We start from the raw sequence: 26,231 nt of genomic DNA on the forward strand, positions 1-26,231 counted from the left end.
CAAACATCTGTCGGCTCGACCCACATAGCAAGCACCACAGCTCAAGGAGATTCTATACACAACACCCTATGTACATGCTACAAGTTGTTTGCGGTGGCACCGCATATAATTTTTGTGGCTCGCAACTCTCTTCCTGATTGGAACCAATTAGTAAAGAAGCGAAGCACACGAGTAAAATTTTGGGGTGGTTGGTTGTTTGGAAGAAGTGTCACTGAATGCTGGGCAAAGTTTTCCTGTAACACATCTTTTTTCCAGAATCAGCTGTGATTAAGCTAGGCGACAGCAGCAGATAGTGCGTGGCTCTCTGATCCTATCCATTTGTGAGGTCTTCGTCTCCTGTCCACTGATTGACGATGTGGTAACCTCGACTAACTTCTCTTTCTGCCTGTTGTGAGCACTACAAGCAGTTGGCATAGTGCTCAAGCCATTTGCTCGTATGTTCCCTTTGTGGGGTCTCTCATGTTCAAGGAACAAAGGACACAGTATATCGTAGGGCAGACCAACAAAAGGACATTTATTTGCACCATTTATTTGCAACAGGCGGCCTGTGTGCAGGCTCGGTGACATGACTCCAGGTCAGGACTCTTCAAAGACAATGGCATTTGGCACAAGAGAGCCACAGCAGCCGGCTCAAGTACTAGCTGCTGAGGGTTGTGAGCAAGATTCATGTGGATGTTGGTTCGAAGGTAGCTAGGAGGTCACAAACATCTCTATTGCCTGAGATGTCTCAATCACAGTCCTGGGCAGCACCGACAATGATGTGCAGAAGACAGCCAGTCGCGGGTGACATCGCTCCTGCTGCATACACTCAAAACACTCTTGACAGACTGGTGCAGTAGGGCGAAGGAAAGCAACTGTATGTGCACATCACCCATGTGGCACAATGTTCAATTCAGCTAGTAAAGATATTGGCGGTGACTGAGACTTCTTGTTCAAGTGAACAAAGGTTGCTTTCCTAAGATCACTTCGTGCAAGGCAACCTAGAATGAGGGAAGCGAAAGTGCGACACCTTCAAGGACCAAGAGCGAAGGGGAGAAAGGACCTTCTCTCATGGCCCTGCAAACCCTCGCCATCTTTAGCATGGCGTCAACTACACCAACTTTGGCTTGACCATTGTCCTGCGGGGAAGCCGGCCCACAGTCCATGCGGTGAAGACAACTTGTGAGGGGATGCGAGCATCCCCACCTATTTCATAAAGGATCTGCATGTGTGGTATGATTTCCATACTTTACGAATCATAATAAGCAGCTGAGGATATATGCATCAGAGCCTTCTGCTTCATATTCCTTTCTGAAAAGCAGTAAGTGCTGAAACTGATTTCTGATGCAAATTAAAATATTGAATCTCCACCCATTCTCTGTTGCTTAAGTATGGCAACTCAGGTGTCTTCATTCTCCCTTTCTCTCTGCACTGGTGCTTCTGGAGCTTAACTTCTGAAGTTTCACAGCTCTTGTTCTAGGGTAGCCAGAGCAATAAAGCTGGTCTAATGACATCCCCTGAGTCATACCATTGATGTCCTGTTAGAGCTGATATTTTTGAAATTGGCAGGAGCTTAAGGAAGTTTGCATGAAATTAGAACCAATGGCGATAAAAAAAAATGGACCATATATTTGAAATAAGCACATATGCATATATATATGTTCCAAATTTTCAGCACCATACCTTGAAAAATAGTATATTGAAAAAAATGTTTGGCTTAAGGTATATCTTTGCATTCGACATTTCATGTTTGTTCAGGGTTGCAACTGTGGTTTTAGGGAGTTTCTCATGTTGATAGTTGCACTTGAAGCTTTGTTGTAAAAACTAATAGTACAATGAATGAATAAATTTTAATGTGTAGGTCATTCTACATCGGTGCACATCCTAATCTCGAATTTTACTGCTGCTTCTTAGCCAAAATTAGCTATTCTGTAGAAGGTGAGGGAGTATAGCACATTTGTGCTGTTAAATAACAAGTATTGCTCTTTCTATGATCTTTTATTTTAAGCATATCAGATTGCTGGGTCAGCAACAGAGAGGTTTTAAGAGCAAATGGTTGAAGTGAGATCTTGTTTTCCAGCCAAAAGTCTCTCGCCAGACATCAGCCTGGTTTCAGGACTGGACACCTACCGATTTAGAAAATAGTTTTGATAGGTACCAGCAGCCCCACAGCGAAGTGTCTGGCTACTTAGAACAATTACACTGCACCAAATGTCACCACTTTATATGAGTATTCATCCTGCTACAAATGTTCAAAAATATATTATGTACTAGTACACTTAACCTGCATTATTTAAAATACACAAAGTACAAATACCATTTTCTAGGCTTGTGCGAATAGTAAATTTTAGGTCCGAAGCGAATTCGAAGCGAATAGTGATTTGGTCGAAGCGAATTTCGAAGCGAATTCGAATAGTTTATATCACATATAAAGAAAAATGAGCATATATTTCATGACCCAACTAACCAGCGCAATATTTTTAAAGTTGAAACAAGGCATATGCATATGTCATTCTTTTTGGTTCAAATGGAAGTGGAAGCAACTTTGAGTAATAGCAGGATTTGACTTTCGGTAGAATGCAAGTGATGAACCTGTAAAATATGTTACGTTTTAAAACTTACTATACTTAGAGCATATACGCTGGTATAACAAGCTTTTAAACTTAAAAAAAATGATGAATCGATGTGAGGGTAATACAGTAACACCTCATTAATTCGAACTCTGCTATTTCGAAATCCCGCATAATTAGAAGGATTTCCTTGGCCCCGTATTTTCAAATGTAAATTTCAGTGGATAATTTGAAGTGGCAGTCAGTACCAGCCCGGTTAATTCGAAAACTTTGGGTGCCATGTGTCAATTCCTCGATCCCGATTTAGCCGCAAATCCGCAGAAACGATGACCCTTAGGAGCCACAAGGCAATGCAGTGAGCGATACTAATGAGTGACAAGTGAAGCATCCCAGCCTCGCTGCTGCCAGCGCAAGAAAAAATTAAACAAAAGGTGGTCTCGTGGTCAGCTGAAATGTGCCCCTGCGGAAAAGAAGACGTGCTTCACTGCAATACAGCGGTGACACGCGGACAGCATGCCGCATGCTTCTCCCAACGTCAGCGCATCATGATTTACCCATTCTTTCTGGGAAAATAGCGAAATTAATAAGGGCGGTCTGACGGGATTCGCAATGCATGCGAACCTCCGAATGGTGGTTGTTCCGGCAATTTGCGTACTTGCACTGCTGGCGGAGTACTTGCCTGCAACGCCTACTTCGAAAACAGTTTGAAAACTTCAATGACCATCTTTTCCACCCAGACCACATCGCGAATTCCGTCACACTGGTCATTATCAAATTCTTTATTTTACCAGAAAGAATGGCCGAATGGTCGCATCATGACGCGCTGACGCTGCGAGGAGCAGGTGACATGCTGCCCGCGTGTCACCACTGTGTTGCAGCGAAGCACGTCTTTTCCGCAGGCACGCATTTCAGTTGACCACGAGACCGTTCTTTTTTTCCTCTTTTTTTTTCTTGCGCTGTCAGCAGCGAGGCCCGCCGTTTCCCCGGCTTAGCGGCAAAATTGGGACCAGGTATTGCTGGAAGACATAACCCTTGTAGCCGCAAACTAGCAGGAGCAGCAAACGATCACCTCTGATTACTTCCAGTAATTCAAAGTTCCTTGCATCCGCTTTTTGTATGTTTGGTTCATTCGAAAACCCGCTTAATTAGATTTTTCACAGTCCCAGTGACTTTGAATTAACGAGGTTTTACTGTATGTTCATTTAAACTTGAAGTGGTGCTTCGCGGCAGTGCGGATTTCTCCTGGAAAGATGTATTCACGGTATCGCACACCTCCACTGCAGTGAAACCACCTTTACAGGGGGTTACATGCGGTTTATATATGTTTATTCGTTCATTTCGAATACTTCGAAATTTCCTAGAATTTAAATTCGTTTCGAAGCGAATTCGAATACTGTAATATTCGTTCGAATATTCGAAGTGCTCGAATAATCGCACAAGCCTACCATTTTCGTATGATTGAAGTGCTTTTTAACTCTGGACATGGCTTATCAAGTGCTCGCACATCTCACTGCTAATTGTGCTGCCATTCAGGGTGGGCATCCGCATGTCGTTTCATTTCTTATCCCAGAACTACAGACACAACTTTTTTTCTCAAAGTTTATTAAATGTATTCACAGAAAGTACTGCCAAGAGAGAGTGATTTAGGTAATGAAATATATGGCACCCTCCCATTAGTGTGTACTTATGTGCTAAATCTGCCTTATTCCAGCTTTTCTCTGTTGTGCACCCATGCTTTTTGTGCATTTGTCCTGCACATTCAGTCAGCTTTGCCTCCTGCGCAGGTGGTAAACGAGAGGGGAAATAAGAGTGCTTAGATCAGTGATGTCGAAAATTGCTGCAAATGTTACTTTTTGTTTGTGTGTGCGCGTTTATGTGGTGACCACGTTGGTTACATGTTTATCTTAAGGGTTAAACTTGTTCGTTGTTATCTATTCATAGCAGCATGTTCTAGTCTGCATCATACCATGGTTCACAGGAAAAAACTTTCAGCGAAGTGAAATATACAGTCTCTTAGTGCAAACTTTGCACGATGAAAGTATTTTAACATTGCTAATATTTAAAGAGATGCAGATTTCATATTATGAGATTAATTGTGCTCATGAGACATAAGTACACAAGTAGAAAGTTTTAGAATCACACGTGTTCATTGCACACAAGGAGCCAACTGGGACTCCATAATGTTGATTTTTTGTTGTTTCTTTTCTAGCTCTGGGGAAACATTTTCCTTTCGATGGCCAGCTTGGTGATCCTGATGCAACTTCGGTATCTGTTCTATGAAATCCAGAGACGTGTCAAAAAACACAAGAACTACTTGAGGGTTGTGAAGCACATGGAAGCCAAGTAAGTTGAATGTTTTGTGGCTCTAGTAAGCTTACTTTTCCTGCATAAATGAGTAAACTTACTTTTCCTGCTTTTCATGTATTTTCACTGTGGAACAGTGTTGTTTCATGTGCATAGATATTCCAATCAATTCAATCTGCATCATACTTGAAAAGGCATGAAAGAAATACCACAAAAGGAAGATGGAAAAAACAGGATGACTTGCTACTAACAACTGACGTTCTTATTCAGAAAACATTCACTTGTTCGTAGCACATTGTCCTGTTTCTTCTGTCTTTCTTTTGTGGTAGTTTTCTCAGGCTTTTTTCTCAGTATGCATCTGAACCAACTCTACCAACTTTCCATTGTGTTGAATCTGCATCAGGAATTGGTTTTACCAGAGCAAGTATTACCAAACTTACGACAAGTTGTTTGTAGTTGTATTCAAAGCACTCATGTGTTAATGTTTAGTTTATGCTTTTCATTGTGCTTTACAACAACAAAATAGTTTGATGCTCAAGAATAAAAATTGGATGCACTGTTCTCTAACTACTACATCGTGGGCGGGGCGTCTGTCCGTTTACGTCGCGGATTCTGTCAGTTACGTCGCAAGAGATATAGCATGCTTATTGGCCGATAGCCGACGTAAATCGATGAGCGGCGTTCGGATCAGATGCGCTTCTTGCCGCGGGGTGCCGCCACTTGCCGGCGCCGCACTCGCGCTAGCGAATCACAGCGGGAGAGCGATCGCGTTTCATGACGCGCGCTGACGTAACTTCTTTCCCCCATGCCATCCCTCCCTGTCTAGCTTCTAGTGCGCTCGTCGGCACGAGTAAAGAGAGAAAGCGCTGGGAGCGTGCGCCAAACCCCCGTAACTCCGCTGATTCTTGACGGATTCGAGAAATTTTTGCGGCAATCGATTCGGGAGGCAGTACACTCCGATACTGAGGTCATTAAATCATTACTTGGAAAAGTGGTTCATGACCCCTTTAACCCATATATGCCCAGTGTCCTACATATAGGACGCTTCTTTGATGCACTCTAACATCGCTATTTCTTTAGCTGATGACTAGCGCCACCTAGAGCACATCAAGCAGGCCTTATTCTCAACGTATGCAAGCCTAGACATTGCTTGCTTTTTTTTTTTTTCATGCTGCTTCGTGCCGACCGCTTTCTCCAGGCAAACGTGTGCTTTGTGTGAAAGACGTCATTGAGAGGAAGAAGTGCACGCGAAATGCCGACTGCTTTCTCCGGGCAAACGCGTGCTTTATATGAAAGGCGTCATGGAGAGGAAGAAGTGCACTGTGTGTGTGCACGTGAAATGTTTCAAGGCTTACCACACCTGCACATAGCATCCCTAATGCCCAGTGTCCTGTATGTATAGGACAGGCTTGAAAAACAGTATTGCATTTACGTGGCAGTAAATAAAGAACTTGTGCTTTCTTTTGAGGGTAGAAGTGCACTTTTCGTGAAAAAAAAAATATTTGTTTTGTCATTTTTTCTGAGTTTGGGCATATGCGGGTTAACCTACATGATGCATATTTTCTCCACTACGCCGTCCAAGGCAACTGCAAAGACACCACCAATCTTGCTCAAACATATTTCACCAAATATTGGCATGACATGGGAACCAATGCAAACTCCCAATCTGTGTGCACATAGTACACTATTCTGCCATGCAACTGGAATCCATGCTAAATATGAATGGGCTGCGCGCATAGCTCTGTGCTGCACCACGTACGGAAACATGAATGGACCGTGCGAACTTTGCTGACACTGCTGCTCCCAAATTGCTTGCTGGCCCCTCATTCCGCATAGTTCTGCCAATGGGTTAAGTTGCTTATGGTCATCATTGTGGGCTTTCTTGAAGTTATACCTGTCCATGTGGTTTCTCCACCTTGTTTGACTCGCTGCTGAAATGAAAGAAGGCTGATCCGCCCCCTGATTATTGGGAATGCACAGTGTTGCCAGCAAAAAGAAAGCATACTGCTATAGAGTTGGAAATGAGGTGCAGTGCCGTGAAGAAGTGAGGGCTGTCACAACCAACAGCATTGACAGTCATCTGCTTGGCAGAAAAGTTCAACAAAGAAAACTACTTGATAGACAACAGGCGCAAATGCGTTCAACGAGGTTCCTATATGGAGGTGGAAGAGGCCCTGTACTAATGGTCTCTTGGTGCCCGCGCCATGACCTTGCCGCAGGCTAAGCAGAAGTTGGTGAAAAAATGCTTCCCCTGCATCCTCAACAACTAGATTGACAACGCCGTATATAATGGTGATGAAACGGGACACCTCTTTCAGATGTTGCTGTCTAAGATGGATGCTTTCAAAGGAGACACATGTAAGGGCAGCAAAAACAGCAAGCTGCGTCTCACTGTGGTTTTCTGTGCCGACATGGACGGGAGCAACAAGTGCGCTGCATTTGTCATTGAGAAATTTTAAAAATTCCTTCTTCTTCCGCAGTGCTCCCTGTGATACCAGTACGCTACTGTAACAGCCACAAGGCATGGATGATGGATGATACGAGAACTGTTTTACTTAGTCATGAATGAGCTGGAGCACAAGGGCATGTTTTGATTCCAGGCCATGACGGATGCATTTTGATAAGAAAGTGCACACATGTAACATGGAAACCAACTAAATGCCAATTACAAATTTGCACCTTCTGACATGCGCCACTGCTATCAGCTCGACAAAATATTCAAACTTAACCCCAAGTTGGGTTACTTCCAGATGTCCTGACTTACCGACTGTCCTGACTGTCTGGTGTCGATGTAATCGGAAATAATTGCCCCCCCCCCCCCCCATGAAGTTTTTTTTTTCATTTTGAGATTATACACACACACACTACATACATACATACATACATACAAACACTCACACAAGCATACTTGAGCAAGGGGGTGTAGGAGCCCCCCCACCCCAGAAGTAAACTTCTGGTCCTGAGGCAAGAGTCCTGCATGCATGCTGTGTTATTTCTTAAAATATATTTCTTAGAATATAATTATCCTTGTTAAGTCAGTATCCTCTGTTTATTTATGCTGAGAAATTGACTGAGGAGCTTATTCCACAACCACCAAATTGCTAAAAATGCAATGTAGTTGCTCCATCAAAGTACACTGTTGATGCAATATCGTACACTCAAAGTCAATGCCAAATTGACCATATCATTTCATCACCGTCATTTTCAGCCTATTTTATGTCCACTGCAGGACAAAGGCCTCTCCCAATAAATTCCAATTCACTCTGTCCTGCGTGAGCTGGTTCCATTTTATGCCTGTGACTTTCTTGATTTCGTCACTCCATCTAGCCCTCAGCCACATCTCCTATCTCTTGGTATTCATTCCATTTCTCTAAATTGACCGTTCTTTGCATCAGATGACCTGCCCAGGTCCACTTTTTCTTCTTAATGTCAGCTAAAACGTTAGCTACCCCTACTAGTTCTCTATCCCACTCTGCTCATTTCCCCTCTCTTAACCCTTTGTGTGACAGTGGGACACATATATCCCACTTGTCCGTGTGCAGAAAAAATTTTCTCCCACATCACCCGTTGCAATGAGCGCAACGCTAAGTCACTCAAATCTTTCCCAAGTCTTTGTAATCTCGAGGAACATTCTTTTACCATGCTTTCGAAGGGTAGAAGTGGTGTTACAATGGCGTTGAATTTCGATAAGTTTTTTATGATAGCTTCTGAATTTTCCTCTTCTTCAGATAGAAAGAACCTACCAATCAAAATGCCGGATAATTTCCTCTTTTTCTGGTTTTTCAGAGAGGTGATTTTAGCTTCCAGTCATCACGCGTTTTTGTAAATTTATGCAATAACTTGACTGATAAATCCATCGAAACACAATCCCCTGCAAAATTTCCACACTCACCCCTCAGCGTAATTGCAGATATTGGTGCGTGGAAATATTTTCTTGATATCATATACCTTCTGAAAATTCAGGGACAACAGCCATACTCGACAATTTCGACGGCCAAAGCAAGGACAGGCAAATGGACAAACAAATGGTTGGTGAATGTGGTGAAGTAAGCTTTAGAAGAACAGACTTCAGCGCTAAGAAGGCCCCAAGAGGTGCACGTGCAGGTGGTATTCTACTGCTGGAAATGAGGTCCGCACAACTTTCCTGAGCACAACTTGGGAACTGATACTCTGTGCCACTTGCTTTGGCCGTTTCATCGCAAATACCCATTGATGCAATCGCGAGATGGTGCCTTCATGAGCCAGCGGGACAATGTTTTCCCACTTTTAAAAAACACTCTCATGAGTCAGTGGGACATATATGTCCCACTTCCTTTCAGTAAACTACTGGCTTGATTTTGATGAACTTTGTTTTATACTATTTCTTTGTTAGATTATGTAAATATACCACAGCCGGTTTTTATATCATGTCAGAAATATAGGCAAACCTACATAGGGTTAAGGGGCCCTGCAACACTTTTTCAGCATGATTGGAAAACGGTGCCGATCGGTAGTCGAGGCTTCCGAGAACACGTGAGGCCAAACATTATAGCGCTGCATGCGGCCTAGGATTTACAATAAATTTGCAAAGTCAGCTAAAAAGCACTTCCTCTTCTTGACAAAAAATGATGCATATGGCGTCACAGACAGGTTCCACGCCATTGGCTGATTTGAACATGGCGCGCTCGGTAGTTACTGCAGCCACTGCAAGAGGCTGCCACTCGCCCGCACGCAGGCGCGATCGCACTGAAAGTACGCCATGTGTTCAAAGAAAAAAAAAAGAAAATGTGCTCAAGGTCATGAGGCACCCTTCTTCCCCCGTGCCATCCCCCCCTGCTTAGCTTCCAGTGCTTTCGTCGGTGCAAGAGAAGAGAGAAAGCAATTACAGCTTGCGAGAAATCTTTCTAACTCCGCTCGTACTGGACGGATTCTAAAAATTTTTGCGGCGTTCGACTCATGATGCAATAAGTTCCTTTAATGAAGCCATTCCATGGCTACTTAGAACAGTGTTGCAGGGCCGCTTTAATGTTATGCCCATCACTTTTCGTTCCATGGCATGTTGCTTGACCTGCTCCAAATCACAAGTCCTTGGTAGTATTACCGAATTCACTATTACAAGTGTAATAATTTTTCTCTTCAATGTCCATTTAAATATTTGTGAAGTTCATTAAATCAACATTAAACAGTAATCTTGAATGAAGACTTTTGTAGGCAACCTTCTATAAATCTATAATCTGTAATCTATAAATCTACAATCTATAAGCTGAAATCTATAAATGAGAAAACCTAATTGGTTATATGATCAGGACAAAAATTTTTTTGTCCAATATTTTTCCAATAATTAGAAAGTTCAATACTTTAGTTTGGTGATATCATAAAATTGAATTTAAACGAATGAACTTGTTGTTTTTGCTACATGAAAAGAGATTCAGAAAAATATCTCCATGCTTACACAGCCTTTTCTTCACGTTGCATATGTAGTGCTAAACAACGATTAGGATGATGGCTCAAAGGCTTAGGCATAAATGGAATACCTTGTATGCTCATAACTAGAGGCCGGATTTTTAGGCATTAAAAAAGCACGTTTTATGTGCCAAAAATAGGCAAGCAGGACAATGTTTGAGGCCTCCAACATTGTAAATACGGGCACAATAATTTTTTACATAATTGCAAATAATTTCAAGTGAAGACGTGTGCAACCTGTGTCTACGAGAGGAAAACAAAAAATGTTGTTGGGTTTATGATGTCACAAAGGTGCCCACAGTTGAACATAGCCGTGCAATTGTGCTTCGTCCCTCACGGTTCACAGTACACGGTCTCTCGGTTTATTCTGTAGCATGGTGAGTCAAGTGTCCACTGTCAAATCAGCACACTCCTGGGTGTCTTTCCTTTTGGCAAGGCTGTGAAGGGCAGATCAGGAGCAGGTAGCCAGACCACTAAAAGACCAGAAGTGAGGGATGGATGCCTCCTATTAGCCGGGTCGAATCGCGTAGCGCCAATTTCTCCCCTAGTGGTGAACACCTTAAAAGTAAATTACAAACAAAACAAAAGTCGCGTGCACATCACATTTTCCTTCCTTCTTTTGCTCTTCGCTATCTTTTCCCCTGATGGCTCTCCACGGTTTTGCGTTCGCCAACCACCCGCGCCATGTCAGCGCGGTGGCATATGCTGGCTGGCGCGTCCCGCTTCACTGCCGCTAGCGGATGTCTTCCAGGAGTTGGTTGAATTAGGGGACGAGGTTAAACCCCTTTGGTTTCCAAACAATGTTGCCCGACAACATGTATAACAGTCTCAAACTGCATCGGAAAGCAAAACTTGAAGCTAAATAGCGTTCATATAGGCACCGAATTTGAAAAATAGGCATTTATAGGCATTTAGGCACAAACGCCAAAATAGACATTCATAGGCACTATAAGAACACTATAAAAGCCCTTTTTAAGCTCTAATTCCTGCTCATATATCAAAATAGTGCGATAGGAACGCAAGGAACAAAGTAGGCATTTGCCTAAAATCTGGTCTCTACTCATAACTGCATCGTGAGAGCGTCATACAAAAGAAAAATCTGTTTGAGAATTTGTCTGCTGATCTGCTTTGTTTATTTGACAAATCATAATTTCTGAAGAGTTGAATAATTACTGTACCCTGTGGCGGATTTTGGTGCACTGTGTACTAATGTACATATCTGTTTTTGTCAGCTGGAGTTTGGTAAACACTGCAGTGTTAACTTTGTGTAATTAATTTTATTTACCTAGCTATCCAATGGCTACAACGGATGAATTGGAAAAAAATAGTGACTGATTGTGCAATCTGCTGGGACCACATGGAGTCTGCAAGAAAACTTCCTTGTGGCCATCTCTTCCACAAGTAAGTAGTTTGCACAACTTTTATGCCTGCAGTACACAAGCTACATTAACCGGGTGCTGCTATTACAGGAATGGTGGGGATAGGTGGTCACCCTTCAGCTGTGCGTTTTGGATAGCACTCAAAAAGAGTGCTTTTATGAGCAAAATACAAATGCATTGTAGCTGAATTATTTCAGAATTGCTTTTTTTTAATTCCTGAGGCTTTCATACTGTGCGGCCTCTAGACAACATCGCAAAATGGACGATTACTGCAGGAATGGTTTGCTATATAGGGTCCTTATCGTCACTTTGTCTTCAGTGCCATCATCCAAGGAGATGTGCTGGTCATCTGAAGACACCGTAATTCCTCCTCAGATTAAAATTATCTTTAGACTAACCAAACTACATAAATTGAAAATGTCACCATCATCAGTGTTCTTTGCTGTGAAAACTATGTATGAATTCCATAGAGTGTACTGCTAAAGAGGGTCGTCCACATACAGGGACACTGCAAAGTGCTATTATCAAATTTTGAAAAAGTTTTTGAAAGGTGCTACAGTGAACACGCAGGAGTAATCCATCCAATGCATGTGTGCTTTCCGACATCCGAGTGGAACGGATATTTTTGTGTGTCAACGAGGGCTCGACTGTGAAAGTATCACTGTACATGCAAAAGTAAGTAGTGAGGCGTAGTCAAGCTGCAAATGGTCGCATACTTTTTTATTCGTTTATTTAGTTCTCACAGCACTATGCAAAATGTCAACGTGGAAGGACCAGTGAACTTCCTCAAAAATCAATTCAATTCTCTATGGCATCAACATGAATACATTATTGCTGTAACCAGGGGCCATATTCTGAGATGATCACTTTTGGAAACATCGCCATTATCTCCATAATATTTGTTTCAGTGCGCACCGATTGGTTGGTTGATAAAAGGTGGGCGTGCAGTTGCTTCAGTCAATGGGCACGCAAGATTCTATGTCACGCACTGCAGGAAAGAGATTTGAAAACCACTTTAGAAAAGCTATGTTGGGACATGCGTTTTGGTATCTACAATGCATGATCAATGCTATATCAAAACAATTTAATTTTACTGAAAATGTGCTGAAAAAAAAAAGCCATCTCTGTCACCATGGATGGTTAAAAAAGCTCACGATTATGCATAAACAGCGGCCTTCACAAAACCTCCTTCCATCTTTCCCACCACCAAGCACTGCCATCTTGGCATCTTTCGAAAGCTGATAGTTTCACCTTATTGTTCTCACCCTTGCCACCTATGATGGCTGCATAGAAGATGTGCAAACAACAAAAAAAATTGTGCTGGTCTGATGAAGTTTGCAGTGCATGTGGCCCTAGTGCATTAGCATACCAAGAGGTGCCTTCCTGTTGGCTGTTGCTATGGCAGCATTTTGCACATTTGCTGCAGGCTTGCTTCATTTTCAAATACGACATTTATTGTCAATCATGCCCTATATTGTAAGTTGTAAATTGAAACTTTAAAAAAAATTTTTTTTGAAATCTGACATTATACAAAAAACGAAATGGAAGCCCCCTCTGCTTCGTACCAAAAAAACAGAATACCGTTAACACAAGGATCAGACAAGCTGATTATGAAACCTCACTGGGCTGAACAAGTGATCTGCACGTCCTGAAATCTTTTTCTGTGTTTGTAATAAAGCGACTCTAAAGCAAACAACCGCCCCTTGCTGTCAATCCATGTACAGTGAAAGCTCGTTCGGATTTCACAGGACCGGAAAAACTGTCCGAATTAATCGAATGCCATATTATCGAAAGTATCAAGAAAACAATTCACAAATTTCAATTTCATCAATGCACTTCAATTTTCTTGAAGCATATGTAAGCTCAACGATTATTTCGCATAAGAGCAGTGCAAAAGCCCCAATTTTCATCATTTGCGACTTCAATTAGAGTGTGAACATGGCTCAGGACCCCAGTGTCTTAATACGAAATATGATCTAAACCCATACCTTATTACACACCTTTCAGAAAGCACGCAGCCATTTCGGGTTGTCCGCAAACGCCGTTTTCGTTCCTCTGTCACACATTTGCGGCGCTTCACGCTGAGCGTGCTCAGAGGATCGTCCGAATCAACCGTGTTGCGGCTAAATATGACCTAAGTAACGAGAATTTGATGCCATTAAACAATATTTATGCTGGCTGGGGCCAGAGAACATGTCCGAATTATCCGATTTTCCTAATTAAGAGTGTCGAATTAACAAGATTTTACTGTAGTGGGCATGTGCCACATTACTGTTTAAACCAGAGCCAGTGGGCTGACATATGCACGGTGCTATGCTATGCCTGCACGGTGCTATGCTTAACCATGCAGTTTATGTTCACACCTTCTTTGTCCTTTTTTAGACAGTGTGTGTCTAAATGTTATCATTAGCAGAAACAGTGTACCCACTGCTTTTAGAAAAATGAAAAATGTGAAAAAGATGCTTCGGCAGCGAAGCATAATAGATCGTTGCGAAGCCAATGTTGGCCCCAGACTTCCGAGTGTGGCATCAGTTTTGCAACGAGAGTGCAGTTTTTCACATGCGACAGTTAATGCTTCATGTAAGTAGTTGCCAAAGATGGCAAAGCTTTGCCAAGGCAAAGACCCACTACTACAGCTGCCTGGCAAGACATTTCTGAACCAGATAAGTGGTGAAACTGTCCAGTGTGTCCTATGTTGACGTGTAGAGTGATGCCTTTGCACGCCATAGAAATGCAACAAATGGGAGGCTAATACATGTGACATGTAGACTAGAAACTGTGCTTTTTAGCATCAGAGCCAGAAAAGTTACTAACAAGGGAACAATATTTTTCTACTGTGATATGTAGCCACAGCAAGAATGAGAACTGTATGTCAGTGTTTAAAACAATAAAAGGCAGAAAATTGGTTCTTGGATATTAGTTCTTGGAGCCCCGCCATTGTGGTCTAGTGGTTATGGAGCTCGACTGCTGACCCGAAGGTCCTGGGATTGAATCCCGGCCGTGGCGGCTGCATTTTCGATGGAGGCGAAAATGTTTGAGGCCCGTGTACTTTTCCCGAGCTCTCCACTTTTCCCCCGTGTACTTTTCACCCGTGTACTTTTCTCGAGCCCTCCACTACGGCGTCTCTCATAATCATATTGTGGTTTTGGGACGTTAAACCCTAGATATTAAAGATCATGATACATTTCTCCATGAACCAATGGTGTGTTAAACAGTGGAAAAAATGAGGGAAACGATGGGTTCAATTTTTTTCCGCCATATGTCGGTAACATTAACTGAACTACCTACTACTTTAAATGAAATTCTATAAGTATGCATAAGGATTAACTTTGGACAACCTTATATCTTTGTTAAAAAGAAAAAGATAAGTGAAAGTGTAAGAAGAAACAACTTGCTGCCTATTCGAATTCAACCCAAAACCTTTGCGTGATGTGTTCCGTGCTCCACTACGACCTGTGGCGACAGCTGTCCATCTGTTCACTTTCTTGGAAATTTGTGTTCACATAATAAACCTAGCCCTGAAAGTGTTAGCCAGTACCTCCCATGGTGATGGCAGTGGATGTGGACATTTCGATGGACTGCGGGAAAGCTCATGGCATCACAGATCTGAACTTTGCAGCCTTGATTCCTTAAAGGGGTCATGAACCACTTTTCCAAGTAATGATCTAATGACCTCATTATCGCAGTTTATTGCCTCCCGAATCAATTGCTGCAAAAATTTCTCGAATCCGTCAAGAATGAGCGGAGTTACGGGGTTTGGGCGCACGCTCTCAGCGCTTTCTCTCTTTTCTCGTGCCGACGAGCGCACTGGAAGCTACATAGGGAGGGATGGCACAGGGGAAAGAAGCTAAGTCAGCGCGCGTCATGAAACGCGATCACTCTCCCGCTGTGATTCGCGTGCGTGAGCGCGGCTACCGTGTACTGAGGAGTGCGGCGCCGGCAAGTGGCGGCACCCCGTCGCAAGAAGTGCATCTGATCCGAACGCCGCTCGCGATTTACGTCGGCTATCGGCCAATGAGGATGCTATGTCTTTTGCGACGCGGCAATGCAGATCGCGACGTCAATTGGCAGACGCCCCGCCCACTGACGAGAGTGAGAATCGGCCTCTGTTTGAAAAGAGGGCGCCTGAGAAAACAGCAACTTCGCGTTCCGCTTGTAGCCTTTACGCGGCGCGCATGACTGCAATATTTGGCTGAGCAGTTCATAGCCGTGTCAGCTTTCCTCAGGATGCATTTTTTCAACAAGCCCAAGGGGTGCTTCATGACCTCTTCTTTAAGCAAGAAGAACAATAGGAACCTAGAGGTTTGATTTTTGTTAGTTACAACCATACATGTAACTTCTTCAGGTAGCAGTCAGTTTTGATTCATTAGGTCACACAGTATGTGGTGCCTGCAGTTTGAAGCATCCGTTGCCACATCCATGGGCGGTGCTGGCTAACACTTCCAGGGCTAGGTATTGATAAGGTACCTTAACCATGGCAATTAGTTAAGAAAGTGTACAGATGGACACCTGTTGGTGTAGGTGAACTGGTGAAGCCCTGTGTGAAAGTTGTGGGCTTGGCTCTCACCAATGGCAAGCTGCCTGTTCTCTCTTTCATTTTCCTTTTATTAAGAATGTGAAGTAGATCATGAAATTTAAATTTGATCCTTAGGCATGGTTAATTCTGCAGTTCAATACAGATTACTTTTTATTGTCTCTTGGCTTCATGATTGATAAAAATATTTCCCCGCCACGCTGGTCTAGTGGTTATGGCATTCGACTGCTGACCCGAAGGTCGCGGGATCAAATCCCCGCCACGGCTGCTGCATTTTTGATGGAGGCGAACATGTTTGAGGCCCGTGTACTTAGATTTAGGTGCACGTTAAAGAACCCCAGGTGGTCGAAATTTCCGGAGTCCTCCACTACGGCGTCTCTTATAATCATATTGTGGTTTGGGGTGTTAAACCCCAGATATTATTATTGATAAAAATATTTAATTATTATGGAAAATTTTATGAAGTCAAGGTTCACTTAAATTTGGAAGGCTTGAGACAAGCAGCATTTTCGTAATGTTCAACCTGAATGAAGAACATTTCTGTGGCATTGTCGTTCTGTACTGACATCAGTGTCAGACCACATAGCCTAGTGAAGGGGGGAATCATATCTTACGGAGACATTGCACATTCACAATGCTTTTTAGCCAGCATTCATATGAAGGTCAGAATTCCCACATATATATAACTGTGCATGTCATACGCATTAAAATGCCGCAGTGGATCAAGCAAGGTTTCACTTATCAAGTTCGCTTATCAAGGCATGCATCCGTTGTTCAGGATGGTGTCTTGTCTCCTTTCCATCGTAGTCCATGCAGCTGGTGTTTGCAGCGCTTGTAAAAATTGAAACAGCTGCAGCGCCATTTGGTCCATGTGTGTTCCATATATTTGTAAACATGATTGACGTTTCTCTTATGCAGCTCCTGCCTTCGATCATGGTTAGAGCAGGACACATCGTGCCCAACATGCCGAATGTCCCTGTCTGAACCAGGAGGAGCCCTGGCTGGAGAGAGCCTACGAGATGAGGGTCGCAACACAGCATTGCTGTTGGGGGCTCTCGGAGGTCAAGAAGATGCCCCAAGGCATCAACAAAATGCTACCACAAACCACTTTTTCCACTTTGATGGTAAATTTATGGCAACTTCATTTTTTCTTGGTAGTGTCGCAAGCTTTGAGCTTTGCTGTTGTCTGAAGTGCATGGCTACAGCCTGCTTTGTCTATGGCTCAGGTTCACGCTACGTGAGTTGGCTTCCCAGCTTTTCTGTAGAGGTCACACATACCAACCTCCTTGGCGGACAGCCACCGCCTCCAGTACAGACCTCACAGCTTGACAACATGGTAAGGACAAAATTTCTGTGTTGTTTATCAGGATATTTATTAGGTACTTTGCATCTACTTGTATGCATCACATTTATTGCATCTTACAATGAAGCAGATCGCTTTACTCACAGTTAGTGAACGGTATGCATGCTTCCTCTACATTTTAATCTCATAAGTTTGGGTATGTTGGTATGTCATTTCAGCAGCTAGCACACAACACAAGACAAGGACTGAGTGACAGCTGCCAAAGACGTGTGCAGTCTTCGTCACTTGTCACTTTGTCCTTGTCGTGTTGTGTGCTAGATGCTGAAACTCTACATTTTCTCTGTACTGATAGTCAAGGAACTTCGTTAAGGTCGTGTTAGTCTTCTGTTAGCTCGTACCACTGCAGTCTCTCTGCACTACTCTAGGGAGTGCTAATTACAGCATGTTAGAGCAGATTGAAATGCTGAGCATGTCAGAAACTGGTACACCACAATGAGCTGCAGTGAGCATAGAATGTTTCTGAAGAGCATCAGGTGCTTTGCAGCAAGAAATGTCATATACCTAAGTAATTCTGAATAATCAGCAGTGTGTTTGCAAATGTTGCAGAATTTTGCCATGTTAGCTGCTCTATCATGAAACATTAGCAGAGCACAGAATTGATACGTCAAACCTGGGTATATCATGTTAATGTTTATATTGAATATAGTTGTAACCAGGGTGTTGAATTGAAAAAAATACTGATTCGGGTTCAACATGCTCCTATTTCTGGTTCAGTTCCAGTTCGAAGAAATAAAAATTTTTAACGGTTCATAAGCCTGTTCACAATGCTGAGCTGGTTCTTAAACTGGTTTGATACAGTAAACTTCACCTTGCCCGATGACAACACGTTGTACAGTGTCATTAACTCTTATGCATAATGCACGCACACATTTTTCTAGAGGAAACAAGAAATTGGCTCCTTCACACATTGGAGATGGTGATTGACCCTTTTACATAGATATAAATGAAGTCTGATGTCATATAGCTGCAGTAGGTGTGCTCATGAACACGGCCACATTAGGCGGTGGTGTCGAAAAAGTGCACAGCCCGCAGTGTGGCCCTTCGACATACCTATTTTTGCACTCCCTCTTTTTTGTACTTCTCGTTATTCATAATCATGCTGAGTACAGCAAAACCGCAGGAATTTATAGGGTCATTCGTGTAGTGAAGTCTTCAAATCGGTTCAAATATGAATATTCAGGAAAAACAATCCAACCGGTCACAACCAAATTCAAAGTTTTCTACTCCATAAATGACACGTTGTCGTATAGAGATGTCACACTGCAAATATAAAGAAAACTTAAAATATAAAGAAAACAATGTACTAGGTTACGCATTTGGGCTGGTTGGTGCATGATTACCAGTAGAAAAACAGTGCTAAAAAGACGGATTGAAGAAAGGACACAGACCACGGTGCTGACTAACGACCAAATGTGTTTTATTCTTCCAGTCAGCATATATATACTCCACCACTATCTCAGTGAAACAGAAAAAAAAAAAAAAATGAAGACTCAGCCTGGGCAGAGGCAATAAACATGTTCAATGGGACTGAAATGCTAACTCCTTCGGAAGGAGGGAAATCGAGGGGAGGCTTACACATGCCTCACCGCTATTGTGGATATGATAACCTTCAAAAATGAGGCACCCGTGTTCATCATGGTATTTTGACAGGGAAGTCGAATCTTTAAAAGATGGCTGGCAACCGCAATTATTACAATGAAGAGACAATTGACTATCTCTAGCTTGTTTTTGAACCTTGTTCGAATGCTCGCGCATGCAATCATTAGCGCACTGCCCCATTTGACCAGCATAATAATGCCCACAAGAAAGAGGAGTCTTACGCACAACACCATCGCAACATTCAACAAATTTCTGCCTATGCTTCTTATGGCATCTTTTGTTCTTTATTGATAATGTAACACAAGCAGTGGGGGGCAGTGGGGGGTCTAGTGGGGGGTAGACCACCGTGGCGGGCGGGTGACGACGTTGATGTAAAATGATGTCATCAACTTTCAGGCACACCGTCAGGCACCATATATTCTATGCATACAATTTGCGCATATGAACTGATAATATGACAGTGCAGCGCAATTTCAGCAAGCACGCAGCTGAAAGAACTTGCTGAAGAATAAAAGTGGTTTGAAAATATTTAAGTAGTAAGGACCGAAACACTAGAAATATTTGTGTTCATTCAACTTTACTACGTTCTTACAGGCACTATACTGTACACTGGCCAAGATTGGCCCATTAAGTGAACTTGAGTAATACCTGGATTATGCACAAAAAGCGGGAGAAACATGATGTCCGATATAACAAAGATACATGAGAGCACTGCGCGAAAACCTTCCGACTTTGTCATTCTTGAAGATAGTGCTGGTGCTTCACAGATGCAAAGTCAGAACCAATCACGATCCAAATTGCCACAAATGAAGGCACACAGTATGGCCAGTGCAGTGCTGTGAGATCAGTGTGAAAACAAATACCAATGCTCATTGCAGGCAGCACGTGCATTATTACAAGGAAACAAAAGTGAAGTAGGGGGCCAACCAAGCTCTGAACAGAAGTGATAACTGGCCCAACAAAGTTCTGTACATAATTTGCCATTTATCTCCCTTGCCTTTCATGGCAGGGTCGGCATTGTCGAGAAATTCCTGTTAAAATTTCAGTTTGGGTACGGTTTTGTGTCTGTGTTTGGATCGACAGCCTGGTTGTAACATCGAAAATGTATATCGAAAATGCTTGCCACCATATTCATTATATAGAATGTTGTGCTGGGTTGCACGTGTGCAAGTGCTTATGTTTGCCTGTGTGTGATACCATCTCTGTTATTTTAATTAGTAAGTGAATGTTCACTGTAATGTATACTGCTTGCAAAAATACAGTTGAAACTCTGATTTAACGAAGTCATGACAGCACTGAAAGTACTTCGTTAAATCTGGAAGTTCGTAAAATCGAGAAAGGAATTTTTTGCTCCTCAGAAATCTAAAATTGAAACATAGCGAAACCCAAAAACTACAGCAGCATTTTATACGCCACTAACACAAACCTGCGCGTGTGAAGAGTTCTTGAGGGCAGCTCGTGCACGGAGCCTCCAATGACTGGGCTGCCCTCATATGAGTCTCCCTTGCTTGTACTGCCCGGATATGGAGCCTCCCATGTCCAGGCGATACAAGCGAGGGAGACTCGCACGTAGCTATCACAAGATGCCGATATGCAAAGACTGGGAGAACAAATGCAGGGATTGTGCAAGTAGACAGAGTAAGAAAGTTGCATAGAGATGATTAGTGCCATCTCTAGCATAAACCATTAAATAATGAAAGCTACCACTTTCTGTTTCATTTTGTACGATTAAGTGCTAGAGACTGCTAAATTTGTTGTGTACCTGGGCGCAGCATGCAGCCTCGTCAACTAGGGTCATGACTAAGGCGGCGAGATGTTTTAACACGATAGTATTACAGTGCAAGGCTGAAGAAAAACTCGTGTGTGTCAAAATTATAAAGAAATCACTGCATTTTTACTCAATTATTTCAGGAAGAACTTTGCTAAATCAGTTTTAGTGCCATGAAAGCTTTGTTATTTCGAGTTGATGACAACATTGAACCCTATGGGCACCTGCCAGGGAATGGAAATTTCTTCGTTAGATTGGGAAGTTTGTAAAACAGGGTTTCATTAGATTGAGTTTTAACTGTACAAACCTTCAAGAGTGCAGCTCTGTACAAAGCAGTTCTGTACCATTGTTGCCTCGTGTGTTACCTTGAACATATGAAGAAATGAATTTAAGTAAATCTACACCATGGCGTTATCATGCTCCATCACAATATTGTACTTAGCAGCTTCTTTCTGTAGGTGCACTTCATAGTGTAGATTATTATCCTTTCACCAGGGAGCTTCACAAGAGAAAAGGTGTTGGGTGCCAATAGAACAAGTTGAACTGTGGAGATGTAAAACTTGTTTCGAATGTTTCCTTTTGGACACAACAGTTTTGGAGCACTTACGACCTGTGAATGCTATATGAGAGGAATTTTGTCCCCTTCTATTTAACTTTCTCTGCAAACTCCATGAGCAAGACCCACAGTCATGTGTACATAATAGCACTCTTATTGCAATGCCAACACTCCAATCCCAGATCCATGAAGGCAAGGCTTGTGCATACTGAATAGCAGACTAGTGCCTCTTGTTTGAGAGATACCATATACAATAAATAGCTATCTATGTAGCAATATGTAGGGTCACATCTAAAAGAATTGTTTAGACAGAGCATCTTTCAATGGAATGCTTTCTCACATATGGTTCGTATATGACAGTATGGTGTATATTAAAAAAGAGTTGTACAGAGTTAAAAAATACCCATCTTTGAAGCGCCAGCATTCCCCTCAACTCGTATTTCATGTATGCCACTTCCCATGACTTCGACTGTGTGTCATTTCTCTGTGCAAATGTAACGAGGTCTGTTTTGTTAAGAAGTGCATTAAAATAGTAAAATAGATTACCAACATGCCCAAGCCTATGTTCTGTAAAGAGATCGTTGTTTACTCCCGGTTGTTTTGAGATAAATGCATTCTCACATCTCTTTCACCCGTGTTATTATACTTCTTTATGGTGGCCGCAGTGGGAGGCATATCCAGTGCACCCGTAACTTCTGCAGCATACAGTCACTGCAGTTAAGTCCCTGCATGCACCTGTATTTCAAGAAAATGAGTGCTGCTTCACCAGTGCTCATGAGGGGTGAAAAAAAGAAATACAACACTGGCAAGCCGTTGTGCAGCAAGTGTATGAGAGCACCCAACATGCTTTTTTCTCCCACCAGAGGAAGACATTGCTGCACCTGCTTTCGTGCGAGATTATCTGCACTGCCCCATTCCCATTTTACAACGTCCAAATATTTTAAAAACTCCCGTTGCAACTCTGTGGCAGCCATTTCTACTGCTCTCTTGTTAAACATTGAGGCATTCTTTTCTCACCCCTCCCCATCATCTGTGCATCCCATAGAAATTTTTTACTGCATTATTTTTCTTATGCGTGTGCGTAATTACACCCTTGCATAGAGCTGCTGGAAGACAGTCCGCATTGTCAGGATGACGTATGCCTCTGCTTTGAAGAATTGACTCCGTATATTGGCATTTGTGTTTCTATCTTAACGCTTAAGGATATCTTGTATTCATCAACTATCAAAAAGAATATTAGTACAATGGTAGGTTTAATATATTTCCAATGATTTTGCACAAAGATCCAATGAGATCCTTTTTTAAAAAAAGGGATATTGCATAAGGTAGACAAGAACAAGAAAGTAGACACTAGTCAACCCTCTTGTTCATGCCTGTCTTATGTAATTTTTTTTTCCCCATAGCATTACGAATGAGCAAGCCCAGCAACAAATTTAATTGAACCAATGAATTGCTCATTGATTTCCTCATCTATGGTAGATCACTCACCCATTCTACATTAAGTTGGTAGGGAAGTGTGTGTAAATATTTATAAATTAAAGGGTTCATACAGGGCATTAAAGTTGTCCTTTAGTGTTTGCAAGAACCTCTTCTACCATTTTACCCCTTTAAAGGCAAAACATAAATATCTAAAGGAAGTTTTTATTTTTCATTTAAATGTGCAAAAGATGCCGAGGATAAGCCTGTTCAATGAAAAGAAAAAAAAAATGCCCCCACCTCCCCGAAGGGAATCGTGAGGAAATGCGAATGCATTTCTTGCGCCGAGAGAGGTTACCGTTGCCGTCAGACATTCGCCTTCACCGACTTCTGCCATCGCCTTGAGAGGCGCCCAGCCAGCGAACGGTCGAGAGTGAGGCGCGAGCGGACAGGAGAGTGGGGCGCCAGCGTTCTCGGCTCGGCATTGGCGTTTCACAGCGGCGTCTCGAGCACACATTTCCGGATGTTCTTGAGAGGCACCCAGCCAGCGAACGGTCAAGAGTGAGGCGCGAGTGGACGGGAGAGTGGGGCACAGGGAGGAGAGAGAGCGAACGGCGAGAGGAGCGGCGAAGCACTGCACCTACCCTCTCCTACACTCTCTTGCACCACATGCTCCGGTTGCTAGGGGCGAGGATAAGCGCGCGCGCCCGCAGCTGTTACTATGGGAGAGGGCGCCGCGGACAACGCTGGATGCCTTACATAGCCCGACTAAGAAATGCATTCAAAATTTTTAAAAAATTTGGAAAAGTGTTCAGCAATAGGTAGGCAACTCCACACAGAACATTGCATGCAAGTTTCATCTCAAGCCGCCTGTGGTTTCATTTGGAACTTGCACAGACTGTTATTAAATGTGCAACATGTGTACATTGCATTTGCTTTATGCTACCTGTATAGTATTGGATTCAGGAATTCTATAACCCGCCACAGTGGTCTAGTGATTAAGGTGCTAGACTGCTGACCCACAGGTCGCGGGATCGAAGCCCGGCTGGGGCGGCCGCATTTTTGACAGAGGCGAAAATGCTAGAGGCCTGTGTACTTAGATTTAGGTGCACATTAAAGAACCCCAGGTGGTCAAAATTTCCAGAGCCCTCCACTACGGTGTCTCTCATAATCATATGGTGGTTTTGGGACGTTAAACCCCAACAATTATATTATTAGGAATTTCATAATGCGGAGACCACACAGGGGTAACAAGAGAAGACTGATCCTGGAGCCACCATTTCAATAAGAGTATGAGCTTGCTTGTCAGGACAGCTGCTGTGGATTCCCATGTTTGACCACTGTTGATCAGCTCATTCCTAAAAGTGCTTTTAGGGGGCTAAACATTAGTCTGTATAATTCCCAGAAAGAAGACTGTGTTATAAAAGTTGATTTCACTTGTTTATCTCAGCAGCTTGAGAACTCATTTGAACCAATCTGTAATGAATGACCATTTTGCAGGCTCGCCAGGTGCAACAGATGTTCCCAGGCATGCCATTAAACACCATTGTCGAAGACCTGCGGAGCACTCGGTCTGTGGAGCTTACAATTGAAAACATTCTAGATGAACGCCTCGTAGCACCTCCTGTAAGTTTTCAAGGCTTTTTTACTGATCGAAACGAAGAGCACAGTCTTGGCAGTCACATGGAAGTGGCTATATTGGGAGTTTATCATTGTGACCAGATCACTTTCGTGTTTTTTTTTTCTTTACAGACATCCATGTATCAAACTGCTGTGCCAAGAAACAGTCGAGGCACAGTTTACCATGCTGGTTTTCAGGTATGCACCTCTGTCTAACAATATTGTTTTCAGCTGTGTCATCACAAACTACAGTTTTCTAGCTATTTAATGTATGCTCATCTAGAATCTAAAGGTGTTAGCTCCTTTTAGTAGGTTTCCTGCTATTGATTAGCTAAGATTTATATGCAGACTACCTCGCATTAAACAGCTAAGTGCAGTCTCGTTACCCTTGCTAAGCTTCTGCTGCAGTTACAAGTCCAGTAGGATCTTGTTAAATGGAACCTGAAGGCACCAGGAAAATGTGTTCCATTTAACAGGGGCTCTGTTTACTGAGAGAGGAGCTGGGGTGCTGAATCCAAGTATGAAACCAGTCATAATAGGGGCAGTTGTTCCGTTCAAGAGATTTCCATTTACTGAGAGTCTAATGTATTCAGTTCTTCGTGGAATGGTGCAAATGCCATCTTCAATCAAATTTGACATTTGTCTTCAAAAAATTGAAACTATTGTGTGTAATTTCCCCAATTAGCTCTCAGGCTGTAGACTCACTGTAGTGATATTTACCTGTGGACATTAGCTGAGGATGATGCAAAGTTACTATCCTGATTTGTTGCTGTAAATGGCCAGATGTTATTATGGAATCCTTTACAAGAAGCATGTAGACTGCACTGCTGTTTAAAAGCATTCAGTAATAAAATGGCAGGCATTTATTTGTACAAAATCTCTTCTGTTTATTACAAAAGTTGGGCACTATGCAAGGAAATAAAAAAAAGAGGAAGCACTGTCAATGAGCTAAATTTGTTGGCCGTTTTTACCACCCACTGATGAACCCAGCTTGTCCATTGCATGGAAGGTGTTAATGTACATCCAAATTTAAGAGAAGCGTTTTTTCATTTCATCATCAGAATGTGGCCGTCACAGCTGGGAATCGAACCCACCTACTCAATCCCTACAGTATAATACCATAGCCACTGTTCCACCACGGCATATTAACTTTCTCCTTCCTTAGTTCGCAGTCAACATAATGGTACCCATGCACTGTCTTAACTTTTTCTGCAAAAAGGAGAGCATTTAGTAAGTGCCTAACTTCTGTGTACAAAAGATTATTGCAGTGAGAACTGTACAAGCATTGAAGGCTTCTTTTAGCCATCTCCACAACCACCATGCTTTTCCAGGCATGCTGTATTACTTGCATTAGAATACACGATAACTTTGTCTATTTGATTTATGGCCTCCTTCAACAAGAAGATTACACAACAACACAAATGGAAAGCAGTGCTGGAAGCAAACATGCACTGCTATCTTGCAGTGCATTTGCTTGGCACCATAACATAGACTTCTAATGTGCAGAAAAGACAACAGACAAACAAGGCTTTTTCTCTGCAACCTCTTGGTCGTATTTCCTACACTCTGGATTATGTATGAAGAATTCAGTACCAGCTAGACCACCTATCCACCCTATTACCAAAACCCAACATTAACATTATGTGCCATCGGCTCCACCGTGCTATCATCTTCTGCTTGCCTCTTCTAAATGTGTTCACC

General features: G+C 42.6%; 1 protein-coding gene across 1 annotated transcript in view; it reads left to right on the top strand.

Moving 5' to 3' along the window:
• LOC119379608 (E3 ubiquitin-protein ligase AMFR-like) overlaps positions 1-26,231 on the top strand; it is a 124,341-nt gene that overhangs the window by 81,674 nt on the left and 16,436 nt on the right. Inside the window, 7 exon segments of the mRNA XM_037648914.2 lie at positions 4,759-4,892; positions 11,585-11,627; positions 11,629-11,696; positions 17,127-17,332; positions 17,435-17,544; positions 24,411-24,536; positions 24,663-24,728. Of these exon segments, the coding sequence (XP_037504842.1) occupies positions 4,759-4,892; positions 11,585-11,627; positions 11,629-11,696; positions 17,127-17,332; positions 17,435-17,544; positions 24,411-24,536; positions 24,663-24,728 (753 nt within the window).

Source organism: Rhipicephalus sanguineus, chromosome 1, assembly GCF_013339695.2.
Source record: "Rhipicephalus sanguineus isolate Rsan-2018 chromosome 1, BIME_Rsan_1.4, whole genome shotgun sequence".
NCBI classification, from domain to species: domain Eukaryota; kingdom Metazoa; phylum Arthropoda; class Arachnida; order Ixodida; family Ixodidae; genus Rhipicephalus; species Rhipicephalus sanguineus.